The following is a 12232-nucleotide window of genomic DNA, read 5'->3' as shown; positions in this document are numbered from 1 at the left end:
CCAGCATCCCATATGAGCATGGTTTCAAGTCCCAGTTGCTCACTTCCAATCCAGCTCCCTGTTAATAGCCTGGTAAGAGCAGTGGAAGATGGCCCAAATGTGTGGGTCCCTGACACCCATGTGAAACACCTGAATGGAGTTCCAGGGTCCCGGCTTCAGTCTGGCTCAGCCCTGGCTGTTGTGGCCACTTGGAGGATGAACAAGCAGATGGAATCTCTTTCTCTGTGTGTGTGTGTGTGACTCTGCCTCTCAAATAAATTTTAAAAATCTTTTAAAAAAAGATTAGCGGGTCCAGTGCAGCATAGGGTGCATAGTTGTTTTAAAGTATGCTCCCAAATTCTTTGATATTCTTTCCCTTCAGAGGGGGAACTTTATTTTCTTCCCCTGGAGTATGGGTTGGACTTAATAACTCTCTTTTAATTACAGAACATGGCAGAAGTGATGGTGTGTGACTTGAAAGCACTGCAGCATGTTCCTTTCTGCCTTTCTCTTAGGATCATTTTTTTTTTTGGTGGGGGGAGGGGAGTAGGGGAAGCCTGCTGCACTGTCATGAAGACACACAAGTAGACCATGGAAAAGTTCCCTTAGCAAGGAATTAAAGCTTCCTGCCGGCTACTGCTGACATCTTGATAGCAACTACAAGAGAGACCCTTGAGCCAGAAACATCCTGAAGTTCCAAATTCTTCACTCTCAGAAATAATAAATGCTCTTTCCTTTAAACTGTTAGGTTTGGGGCCAGAGCTGTGATGTAATGGGTAAAGCCGCTGCCTTCAGTGCCAGCATCCCATATGGGTGCTGGTTCGAGTCCTGGCTGCTCCATTTGCTATCCAGCTCTCTGCCTATGGCCTGGGAAAGCACTAGAAGATGGCCCAAGTCCTTGGGCCCTTGCACTGGAGTGGGAGACCCAGAAGAAGCTCCTGGCTCCTGGCTTCAGATTGGCGCAGCTCCAGCCTTTGCAGTCAATTGGGGAGTGACCAAGCCCATGGAAGACACACACACACACACACACACACACACTCACTCACTCTCTCTCTCTCTGCCTCTCTTTCTCTCTCTGTGTAACTCTTTCAAGTAAATAAGTAAATCTTTAAAAAAAATAAGCAATTAAATTTTAGGGGTAATTTATTATGCAATTCACTACAAAGGAAAAAAGTAATTGCTGGTTAACAAAGAAATTATTTCATTGATGATCACCCCCCATCCTATGCTCAGGAATGAATTTATTGAGCTTCATTAACAAAAATTACATAATAAAGTCTCCATTGCACCAAGAAATATCATCACTCTAGTCATGAATTAGATATTACCAGATGATAAATCCTTTGATGCTATAATCTGCATACATTTAAGTTACAAGTATATGCTGATGTTTTACAGATAGCATTTGTCACCTCTAAATTTTACTTTTAATTTATACTTCACATGTCTTTCATCATCAAAAAGATACAATCTGATATTTCACATACACGCCAAGTGAAATCTCATCAACTGAAATGAAAGACCCAAAGCTTTGACAATGCAAACTGTGTGCCAATTTTACTGCTCTAATATTGAACTCCACGTTTTCAAAGATAAGCATGCTATATTTTATATTTTTAAGATCAGTGCCCCATTGCCTTGTTTCTTTCTCACAGCAGACATTCTTATATTATTGGATACTTCTAGTATCTGGAGTATCTGGCTTGAATTTGAATGGGGGACTTTTTTATACTATGATTTCCTCAGATCACTTTGTAGTTTTCACTTCCTGTTTGCAATGAATTTGTGCATGTTTTCAATTAGGTTAAATGAATATAATTTAATAAAAAAAATAAGGGGCTGGCGCTGTGGCATAGCGGGTAAAGCTGCTGCCTCCAGCTGCTCCACTTCTGATCCAGCTCTCTCCTATGGCCTGAGAAGGCAGTAAACGATGGTGCAAGTTCCTAGGCCCCTGTACTTGCGTGGGAGACCTGGAAGAAGCTCCAGGCTCCTGGTTTCAGATCGGCGCAGCTCCGGCCATTGCAGCCATTTCGGGAGTGAACCAGCAGATGGAAGACCTACCTACCTACCTACCTACCTACCTACCTATCTATCTCTTTCTCTCTCTCTCTCTCTCTCACTGCCTCTGCCTTTCTGTAACTCTGCCTTTCAAATAAAAAATCTTTAAAAAATATATGAGAGTATTTCATTGAAATAGAATTAAAAGATGCTTATTTTATGGCAAACTTTTTTTTTGAAATCCATGAAGAACCATGAACTTTTCTGTCCTGAGTGCAACAGAATCCCCTAGGTTAGGCACAGAGCTTAGTTCTTCTTCAGTACACAGAAGTTTGGTTGGATACACAACAGAAAGGAGTGGAAGCAGCATGAACAGCTGCAAAGCCCTGGCATTGTGCTTGTTATGGGTACAGCAGACACTTTTACTTTGTAACGTGTACTGTTCTCTGTGTATTTCTATTCTGTTCTCTGTGTACTTCTCTTCTGTGGTCTCAGCATTATACAGTCTCTTGATTGTGCCAATAGTTGAAGCTCTGCCTGCGGAACTCAGGGGAACGATTTCTGCCCAGACTTGGGCAAAAGTCTGAATGAGGGCAAGGGGAGGGCTAGGAGGGGGAGCACTGGTGAAAATGTAGGAAAGCCTCAAAGGGAAGTGAAATGCAGGGCCAACAGGGTTATGTGGTCCAAGTGGTCCAGGAGACCAGCATCTGGATGCTCACATGATCCTGAGTGCCCGGTCTGCTGGCTACCACTTCTACCTTTCAGTTCAATGAGATGCATGTTCCTTTACACTGTGGGAAGGGATGGATCTCTCCTGAAAGATCTGAAGAGTGAGGTTTGCATGAGTTCCTATGTTATAAAAGCAACTGAGGAAGACACAAATGTGACCACTGGACTCACAATAACACAGATCCCACTGACTGAGTAGAGAAACTCATCCTTATCCAGACTGGGCTTCTTACTCCCAGGGTTTTGCTGCATAACTTCTTGATTGAAAGCCTCCTGCACAAGGTCATTAGTTTAAAGTCTTCCTGATCCCATTCCATGCAGAGCCCTGTGTTGTCTGCTGTTCCCAGAGGGAGATTTCTTTTTCTCACTCTGTATCTCAGCATTCCATTTGCATTGGGACATCACTGTTTCTAACACAAACCTCAACCCTTGGTATTTCTTGAGTTCTCAAAACAGAAACGAAAGAAGTGAGAGGAAACTTTTGCCTTACCAGGGTCCAGAAAGGGCTGGCATTCTCCAGCAGCACCATAATTCAGCTCCTGAGGTCCTGCCTGTGGGATCCAGGGCTCTGCCACAGAGGCCTCCTGGACAGGTGCCATTACCTGGAGCTCAGGTGACTCCAGGTGCACATTTGGTGGCATATGTTCCATTCCCACTGGTGTCAGTTCTTCCAAAAGCATGTCATGCATGTCCACCTGTGAGACATGAATCCATCACTCCACAGTTTAGAGCAACTTGTTCTAGTAGAACTTTAATGAGAGCCATACATGTTGTTATAAATTCTCCAGTTGTCATATGAGTACAATTTAAAGAATAGACAAGGTCTATCTTAACAGTGTGTTTTACCTAATCCAATGAAAAGTATCAAGATTTCAGCATGTAATCAACATAAACAATTATGAGTGAGATATTTTACCCACTATTTTTTCTTCCTTACTAACTCTTATGCATGTGCTGTGTGTTTGACAGTCACAGCAGATCTCAATTTGTTCTGGCCACATTTCAGCTGCTTCAGAACCATGCATGACTAGTGGCTTCTACAGTGGGCACTGCATGTCTAGCCCATATGAAGAGAAAAAACTTCTACCAAAAGCAAAACTAGGAAAACAGAAAGAAGCCTTCAATTCCATGCTATCCAAGACTCCCTTTCAGGTTGGCTGCCTGCATTAAAGGTAACAGCTCTTACAGAGCCCCTATTCTCCAAAAGACCAGAGCACCCCTGTAGCCCAGTTGGAACAGCCTGTTCCCTTTTCCAACAGTTGTAGGCCTTTCTACAGCCTGGGCCTATGAAACTGGAGGTTTTGAACACAGGGCAGTGCTTCCAGCTCCATGGGGACACTGCAGATACACTGGCAGGTCACAGGTATTAGAATGTAGTGTACTAGAGATGAGAGTATCTTTCATGATGCAGAGTGGTTCTAGGTCACTACCAACTGTGATGTGACATGCCCTTTTCAAAAATTCATGTAGGTAACAAAAACCTGCCAAGAACCCCAACCTGTTGGTTAGATATAGAATATTTCTACCCATTCAAGCATGACTTGAATTTCCTAGCAATGCAGTACTGGGAAAATCAAAGGAACACTTCACTGCTTACAGCCTGCATATACCCAAAGAGAGTCATTTTGCCACTTCGGAAAACTAGATAGGAACAGCCACGCTGCTCATGGCCTTGGAGGGGAGCAGTCAGAATGATTGGCTGTGGACTCTCAGTGGCTATAATAAGCATAGATGCAGGCTTTATGCAACTTCAGAATGTTTCCTGGGGTAGTTGAACCCAATCACTTATTTGTAGAAGTGCATCTTTGTTCATATCCTACTATGTTCCCTATGCTTTATGTCCCTTCTAGACTGCACATGATTCAGGATTCCCAAATTCTATCTGTACATAGTCAGATAGTAAACACATTAGGCTTTGCAAGCCACATACCCTGACAGTTCTCCTTCTTCAAAATTTTTAAAGCCAACTTTGAACAAGTAAAAACTACTGTCAGCTATAAGCTTATAAACAGGTGCTTATAAGGTGTCCAGATTCGGTGTGCAGGCCATTGAGTAATATAGTAATGGTTTGGGTTGGCGTAGGTAGCAATTGTGCTACTTACAGATTTCCTTTAAGGATAGTAAAGAGGACATTACTCAGCATGTGTTCTAGAAGGGGTTGGGTCTGATAAGGGTGAGAACCACTGAGTCGTATGCTGATTCCAGCAGAAGAAGAAAATGAAAAGGACTGTTGGGAAATCTAGGGGCCAGGGACGGACACAGAGACAAAACATCAGGTCTAGTCCGAGCATCCTCGACGACTTCCTTTGGCCCAGGAACAAAGATCCCCCACTCTTTTCTCACCTGTGGCTCTGGTATCTCAAGTTCTCTCTGTAAGTCTTCTATCAGTGACACAACTCTTTCTCTATTCTCGGGGCAGTGTTCCCTCACCCAGGTCTCTATCTCCGTGGGCAAAATGGTTAGAAACTGCTCCAACACGAGCAACTCCAGGATCTGTTCCTTGGAACGCATCTTTGGCTTCAGCCATTGACAGCAAAGCTCCCAGAGTTTGTTGAAAGCTTCATGAGGACTGGCTGCTTCTCTATACTGGAATTGCCTGAAGCGCTGCCGGAACACTTCGCAATCAGTGTCATACTCTTGAAGCACAGAGCCCTGATTCAAGGAGGCCTGGATTGCACAACCCAGGGCCACAGCCATCGCCTGAGATCTCAGTTTACAAATTCTTTTTCTCTGTAATCCTTGTGGGAGTCACCTGCAGCTGAGGATAGGGAAAAACGGGAAATGAGAAATAGCAGAGTTTACAAAAGGCATTCTTAATGCCCTTCACTTACTTATTTTTACCACAGAACTATGAGCATTTTATAATCTTTCTGGTGCTTTTGAGAATCTCACAAAAGCCACAGACTTACTTCCTAGGGGAAAATATATGTATACTACCAATTTTGTATATAATTTCAAAGTTTTATAAAATCTCAAAGCTCATCCACAGGCCCTCTAGAATTATGATAACATGCAAGCAAAACATCCTACATCACGATTCGAGTTCAATTAAAAATTTAGTTTCTCACTCATACTAGCTAAATTCCAAATGCTAAATAGACATCATTTCTGGAAGTTCTATTGAAAGTAGTTGTTGTATTGCAATGGTTTAAGCTGCCACTTGGAATACCCACATTCTATATTGGAATGCTGGTTCAAGTCCTGGCTACTCTGCTTCTGATCCAGCTTTTTGCTAATGTGCCTGGGAAGACAGTGTACTTAGGTCCCTGTCACCTATGTGGGAGACCTGGATGGAATTCAACATTCCTGGCTTCGATCTGGCTCAGCTCTGGCTGTTGCCAGCATTTAGGAAGTGAACCATTGGATGCAAGACTAATCTCTTTCTGTTTACCTTCCTGTCCCTCTGTCATTCTGACTTTCAAATAAATAAATAACTCTTAAGAAAAGAAAGGTTTTTTTTTTTTTTTTGGACAGTTTGGTCCAGAATTCCATGGTTCCATATCTAAGAACCCAACTCTTAAATGAAACATCACAGGTCTGCTGGCATCTAACCCACTCCCAGTCTACTTCCAAGTGTCTTGTTCTTCTGAATATACATATATCTCAAAGAAATGCAGCAAGAATGCTAACAATACTTTTCAAATACTCTGAAAGTCCATCTAGTTTTAAGTGCTTTTCCTCTTTTCTCATTTGAAAGGCACACATATACATACATACATACACACATATAAAAGGGAGCTCCCATTCACTGGTTCACTCCCCAGATGCCCTCAACTGGCTAAGGCTGGGATCCAAGAACTCAATTCATATCTCCTGCATGGGTGGCATGGACTCAACCAGTTGAGCCATCACCCCTGCCTCCAATGGTCTGCATCAGCAGGAAGTTGGAGTTAGGACCCAGAGGTGGGTAATGAATCTAGGCACTGAGATATGGATGTGCATATTTTAACCATTAGGCCAAATATTTCCCTCTTTAAATATTCCTTAATAGCCTTCAATCAAGGCGATTTTAGGCATAGCCATGCTTTGCAAGGACAAAAAAGTCACCACACCTTCATTCTCCATACAAGGTTATGTGCAGTTCTGCCACTATCACTAAGATCCTCATGTTGCAATAGCATTCCAAGCGGCTTTCCTATGTTAAAAAAAATATACTGCAGCAGGCCAGGCCCTGAGAAATTTGCTCTTTACTCATAATGAAAGACACTTACGCTACCAGCCAGGCACTGTTCTAAGTAACCCAAGGTTATGAGCTGGGTGCTAGTATTATCCCTTGAATCCAGACAGGGGCCCTGAGGTTTGAGGCTTAGGGAGACTAAATAACTTATCCAAGGTCATATGGTCCATGCCAGAAGGAAACGATGACAAGGTTAGAACCAATAGTCTCCTACAGTTGAAATGTCTAAAAACATCAAAATGTTCTTAGTGCAGTCCACATCTACACAGGTCTGCACACCTATACTTGCTGGTGTGCAGTGGCTCCTCTCTCTGCATTTGGTACCTGTCCTCTTCCCTTAAGGTGATCACAGAGAAGACTCACTCTCTTCCCCACCCCCACCCCCCACTTTCTATTAACATGCACACTCTCCCCACATGGCCTGTCACCACGATGGGTACCCGACTTCAGAGGTAAATGAATTCAACTGCGATAATCTGCCAGCTGTGCACCCACAGACTCAGGGCCTCCGTCTGCAACGTGAGGAGAATCACGGCAGCTACTCCCTAAAATGTCCTGCTCCTATGCAACTGTATGGAGAGTGAGCAGCCACATGCCTGGCACACAGGAAGTGCTCAACTAACACTCACTGCTGCCCAGGATTCCTTCCTAGGAAGCTTCTCTTTCCTGAGCGCGACTCCTAACCGTCGCCAGACGACAGCCAGGAACTGCTGGTTTTGGCTGCGGACCCCACCCATTAATCTCCTGCAGCCTCACAGCTGACCAGCCCTCCCTCAACTGACCCAAAACCTCCCCCCACGCCTGCCGGGAAGGACCCTTCGCGTTTCTTTCCATGAGCCCTTCCCAACGAAAAGTTCACTTTACTGCAAGGCTAGTGGTTTCTCCCCCAAACCATCGTTTAGCGAACCCGCCGCCCTCACAGGCCCTCTGAGTAAAGCCATGTGTGGAAAGAGGGTACTTGGGGAACAGCAGGAGTGACACGTCCCTGAAAAATCTGAAAGCTGGTTTAAAATTGGCCGCCGTTGTCGCGGTCCCCGAGTGGCCCTGAGCTATGACGACCCGCCACCCCGAGGGGCGCTCCCAGTCTCAGAAGACTCCCAGGAAGGCCTGGCCGGGTCGCAAGGAGCGACGGCGGAGACCCTGACCGGATGGGGCCCGTAGCCCCTGGCTCCTCCCGGCGCCCACCGCTCGGGGCACAGCTGGAATCCACCAGCTTGCAAAGCTCGGGCCGGCGAAGGGAGCCCCGCTACCCGCGCCCGCGCCCCAGGGACGGCCACGCCCTCTGGCCGCTCCGGGACTCACCGCCTCAGCGCCCACGGTTCTCCCAAGCTCACCCGCAACTGCACAAGGCGCAGGCGCGCGACCGCGTTGCGGACTACAACTCCCAGCAGGTCTCACGTCGCCCGCCGCGTTCTGGGCGCACAAGGATGCTGACGCGAGAGGGGCTGAGAGTCTCTCTGGCTTCGGCCGATTTCAAGCTGTTTTGGAAAAGCTCCCGCTTCCGGTCTAATCACTTCTTGGTCCCCAGAGCCTGGGCTAATGAACCAAGTGAGGACTTCTTCCCGATCAGCCTTAGAATAACTGGAGCGGCTGGGAAACCTCCGTTAATTATATTATGGCCCGGTCAGTGATTCTCAACCCTGTCTGGGGAGACTTTCATGTGACAGCGTGTTAAACATTCAGATTTCTTGGTCCTACGTGACACTCTGACGCGCTGGATCTCACACAAATACAGGAATTCGCATTTTATTTATGTTATTTTTAATTAAAATGCAATTATTCAATAAATGTTTGCTCCACATGGTACTAATGTTGCAAACATTAAACAAGAAGAAGTGATAGAATAGGTAATTTTCTACTTAATCATATATATTTGAGAGAACATTTTTAATTTACGGTATACTCAAAGGTTTAATGCTCTACTAAATAAAGAGTTCAACAAGGAAAAAAATGAAAAAGACCATAGTTCAACAGGAATATAGGAAAGGCCTATAAACAATAATGATCTCAATTTCATTCCTATACACGTAATTTTAAAATAATCACAGATCATTACAACTATAGTAGTACATCATTCTTAACAATTTGTTTGGCAAAGATATAAAAGTTCGATAAACCTTTTTGCAGCAGTATTGATACATGCAAGCATTTCTGTTTTAATTTTTAAAAAAATTTATTCCCACATGTAAGGGAGAATATGTTGTATTTGTCTTTCTGTATCTGGCTTATTACACTCAACATGATGTCCTCCAGTTGCAATCATTCTGATGCAAATGATAGAATTTCATTTTTACAGCTGAATAATATTACATTGTGTATGTGTGTGTGTGTGTATATATATATATATATATAATCCGTTTTCTTTATCCATTCATCTGATGGTGGACACCTTAGTTGATTCCATATTTTGGCTATTGTGAATGGTGCTGCTATAAACATGATGGTGCCAGGATCTCTTTGTTACAACGTGTTCATGTCTTTTGGTATATACCCAGTAATGGGACTGCCGGATCATATGCCAGGTCTATTTCTAGTTTTTAAAGAAATTTCCATACTGTTTTCCACAGTGACTAAACTGATTTGCATTCCCACCAACAATGTATAAATAAATGTTCCCCTTTCTCCACATCATTGCCAGCATTTGTTACTGTCTTTTGGATAATAGCCTTTCTGACAGTGCTGAGATGATCTCTTGTTGTGGTTTTGATTTGCATTCCTTGATGGATAGTGATGTTGAGCATTTTCTCATATATTCGTTGGCCATTTGTGTTTCTTCTTTTGAGAACTGTATATTGAGGTCTTTTGCTTATTTCTTTTTTTAAAGACTTTTATTTAATAAATATAAATTTTGAAAGTACAACTTTTGGATTATAGCGGTTCTTTCCCCCATAACCACCCTCCCACCCGCAACCATCCCATCTCCTACTCCCCTCCCATGTCATTCTTCATTAAGATTAATTTTTAATTATCTTTATATATAGAAAATCAACTTAGTATATACTAAGTAAAGATTCCAACAGATTGTACCCACACAGACACACAAAGTATACAGTACTGTTTGAAGACAAGTTTTACCATTAATTCTCATAGTACAACACATTAAGGACAGAGATCCTACATGGGGAACAAGGGCACAGTGACTCCTGTTGTTGATTTAACAATTGACACTCCTATTTATGACGTCAGTAATCACCTGAGGCTCTTGTCATCTTTGCTCATTTCTTAACTGGAATGTTTTTGTTGTTGAGGTTTTGAGTTGCTGATGTATTTTGGATAGTAATCCTCTGTCAGATTAAGTAGCTTGAAAATATTTTCCTTCATTTTATCAGCTGTCTCTTCACTCTGTTTGTTTCTTTTGATGTGCAGAAGCTTCAGGTTTTGATATAATCCCATTTGGGTAGTTTTGCTTTTGTTGCCTTTATTTTGGGGGGTCTTATCCAAGAAGTTGTTACCTACACCAATGTCTTGAAGTGTTTCCCCTACATTTTCTTCCAGCAACTTCATAGTCTCAGGCTTAAATTTAGGTTGTTGATTCATCTTGATTTAAATTTGTATATGGTGAGAGATAGGGATCTAATTCCATGCTTCTACATCTAGTTTTGCCAACAGCATTTATTGAACAGTTCATCCTTACTTTTGTCAAAAATCAGTTGGCTGTATGTAAGAGTATTAATTTCTGGGTTCTCTATTCTTCCCATTGATCGATGTGTCACTTTTTATGCTGGTACTGTGCTGTTTTAATTACTTTTTCTTGAAAAATATTTATTATTTATTTATTTTGAAAGTCAGAGTTACAGAAATAGATTTTCTTTTTTTTAAGATTATTTATTTGAAAGAGTTACAAAGAGAGAGAGGGAGGGAGAGAGAGAGAGAAATCTTCTATCCGCTGGTTCACTCCCCAGATGACCACAACAGCTGGAGCTATACCGATCCCAAGCCAGGAGCTAGGAGCTTCTTCCGGGTCTCCCACATGGGTGCAGGGGCCTAAGGACTTGGGCCATTTCTACTGCTTTCCCAGGCCATAGCAGAGAGCTGGATTGGAAGTGGAGCAGCCGGGACTTGACGCCCATATATGGGATACCAGCACTGCAGGCAGCGGCTTTACCCACTATGCCACAGCGCCGGCCCCACAGAAATAGATTTTCCATTCACTGGTTTATTCCCCAGATGGCTGCAACATCCAGTGCCTGGCCAGGCCAAAGCCAGGAGCCAGGAGCCAGGAGTTTAATGTGGATCTCCCACATGGGAGGCAGGGATCCAAACACTTGGGCCATCTTCCACTGCTTCCCCTAGGCCATTAGCAGGGAGCTGGATCGGAAGTGGAGCAGCTGGGACCTGAACATGTTCCCATATGTGATGCTGGCATTGCAGGCAGCAACTTTACGTGCTATGACACAATGCCAGCCCCTAATTACTTAGTTTTATAGCATGCTTTGAAGTCAGCCTCCAGCATGATTTTTCCCCTAAGCATTGCTTTGGCTCTTCTGAGTCTTGTGATTTCATATGAATTTTGGGATTTTTTAAAAAATATTTTTACTTATTTGAAAGGCAGAGTTACAGAGAGAGAGAGAAGAGAAGAGAGAAAAGAGAGCTAAAGAGAGATCTTCCATCTGCTGGTTCACTCCCCAAATAACTGCAATGGATGGGGCTGGGCTGGGCCAGGCTGAAGCCAGGAGCCTGGAACTCCTGGTCTCCAATTATAGGTGTCAGGGGCCCAAGCACTTGTGACATCTTCTGCTGCTTTTCCAGATGCATTAGCAGGGAGCTGAATTGTAAGTGGAATGGCCAGGATTTCAACAGAGATGCTGGCATCACAGGCAGCAGCTTAAGCTACTGTGACACAATGCTTACCCCAGGATTTTTTTTCTAATTCTGTAAAGAATGTCATTGGTATTTGGATAGAGATTGTATTGAGTCTGTAGATTATTTAGGTATTATGGACTTTTAATTATATTAATTCTTCCAATCCATGAGAAAGGAATATCTTTCTATTTGTTTGTGTCCTTGATAATTTCATTCATCAGTGTTTTATAATTTTCAGAGATCTTTCACTTCTTCAGTTAAGTTTATTGCTAAATATTTGATTTTTTTGTGGCTACTGTGAATGCGATTTATTTTCTGATTTCTCTTTCAGTGAGTTCATCATTAGTGTATAGAAAAGCTGTTTTTGCATGTTTATTTTGTATCCAGTAACTTTACTGAATTAGTTCATTCTACCATTTTTTTGGTGAAGTATTTACATTTTTCCATATGCAGGAATCTGCATTTTAATAAGATTTCTTAAGGCTTCTGACTTTAGTCATCTGCCCATGGGACACAGTCACCTTGCTGTCTTGAAGACTTGAGCTT

The 12232-nt window shown here is 43.1% G+C and overlaps 1 protein-coding gene across 4 annotated transcripts in view; it reads right to left on the bottom strand.

Annotated features, from left to right (window-relative positions):
- The window catches only part of ZNF449 (zinc finger protein 449), a 34927-nt gene extending 26654 nt beyond the window's left edge, over positions 1-8273 (bottom strand). For 3 of the 4 annotated variants that reach the window (XR_011385470.1, XM_002720320.5, XM_070066761.1), the window contains exons 1-3: positions 8186-8269; positions 5050-5464; positions 3197-3401 (exon numbers count right to left, since the gene is read on the bottom strand). Coding sequence is in view for 3 of the 4 variants with exons in the window: in XM_002720320.5 (XP_002720366.2) it covers positions 3197-3401; positions 5050-5403 (559 nt within the window). In the remaining variant the exon portion in view is untranslated. Of the gene's footprint in view, positions 1-3196; positions 3402-5049; positions 5465-8185 lie in introns of all 4 variants that reach the window. The other variant, XM_008273242.4, reaches the window with a different exon arrangement.
- Positions 8274-12232: the final 3959 nt, after the last annotated feature.

The sequence above is a fragment of the Oryctolagus cuniculus genome, chromosome X (genome assembly GCF_964237555.1).
Source record: "Oryctolagus cuniculus chromosome X, mOryCun1.1, whole genome shotgun sequence".
NCBI lineage: Eukaryota > Metazoa > Chordata > Mammalia > Lagomorpha > Leporidae > Oryctolagus > Oryctolagus cuniculus.
This window is presented reverse-complemented; position numbering and strand designations above follow the sequence as displayed.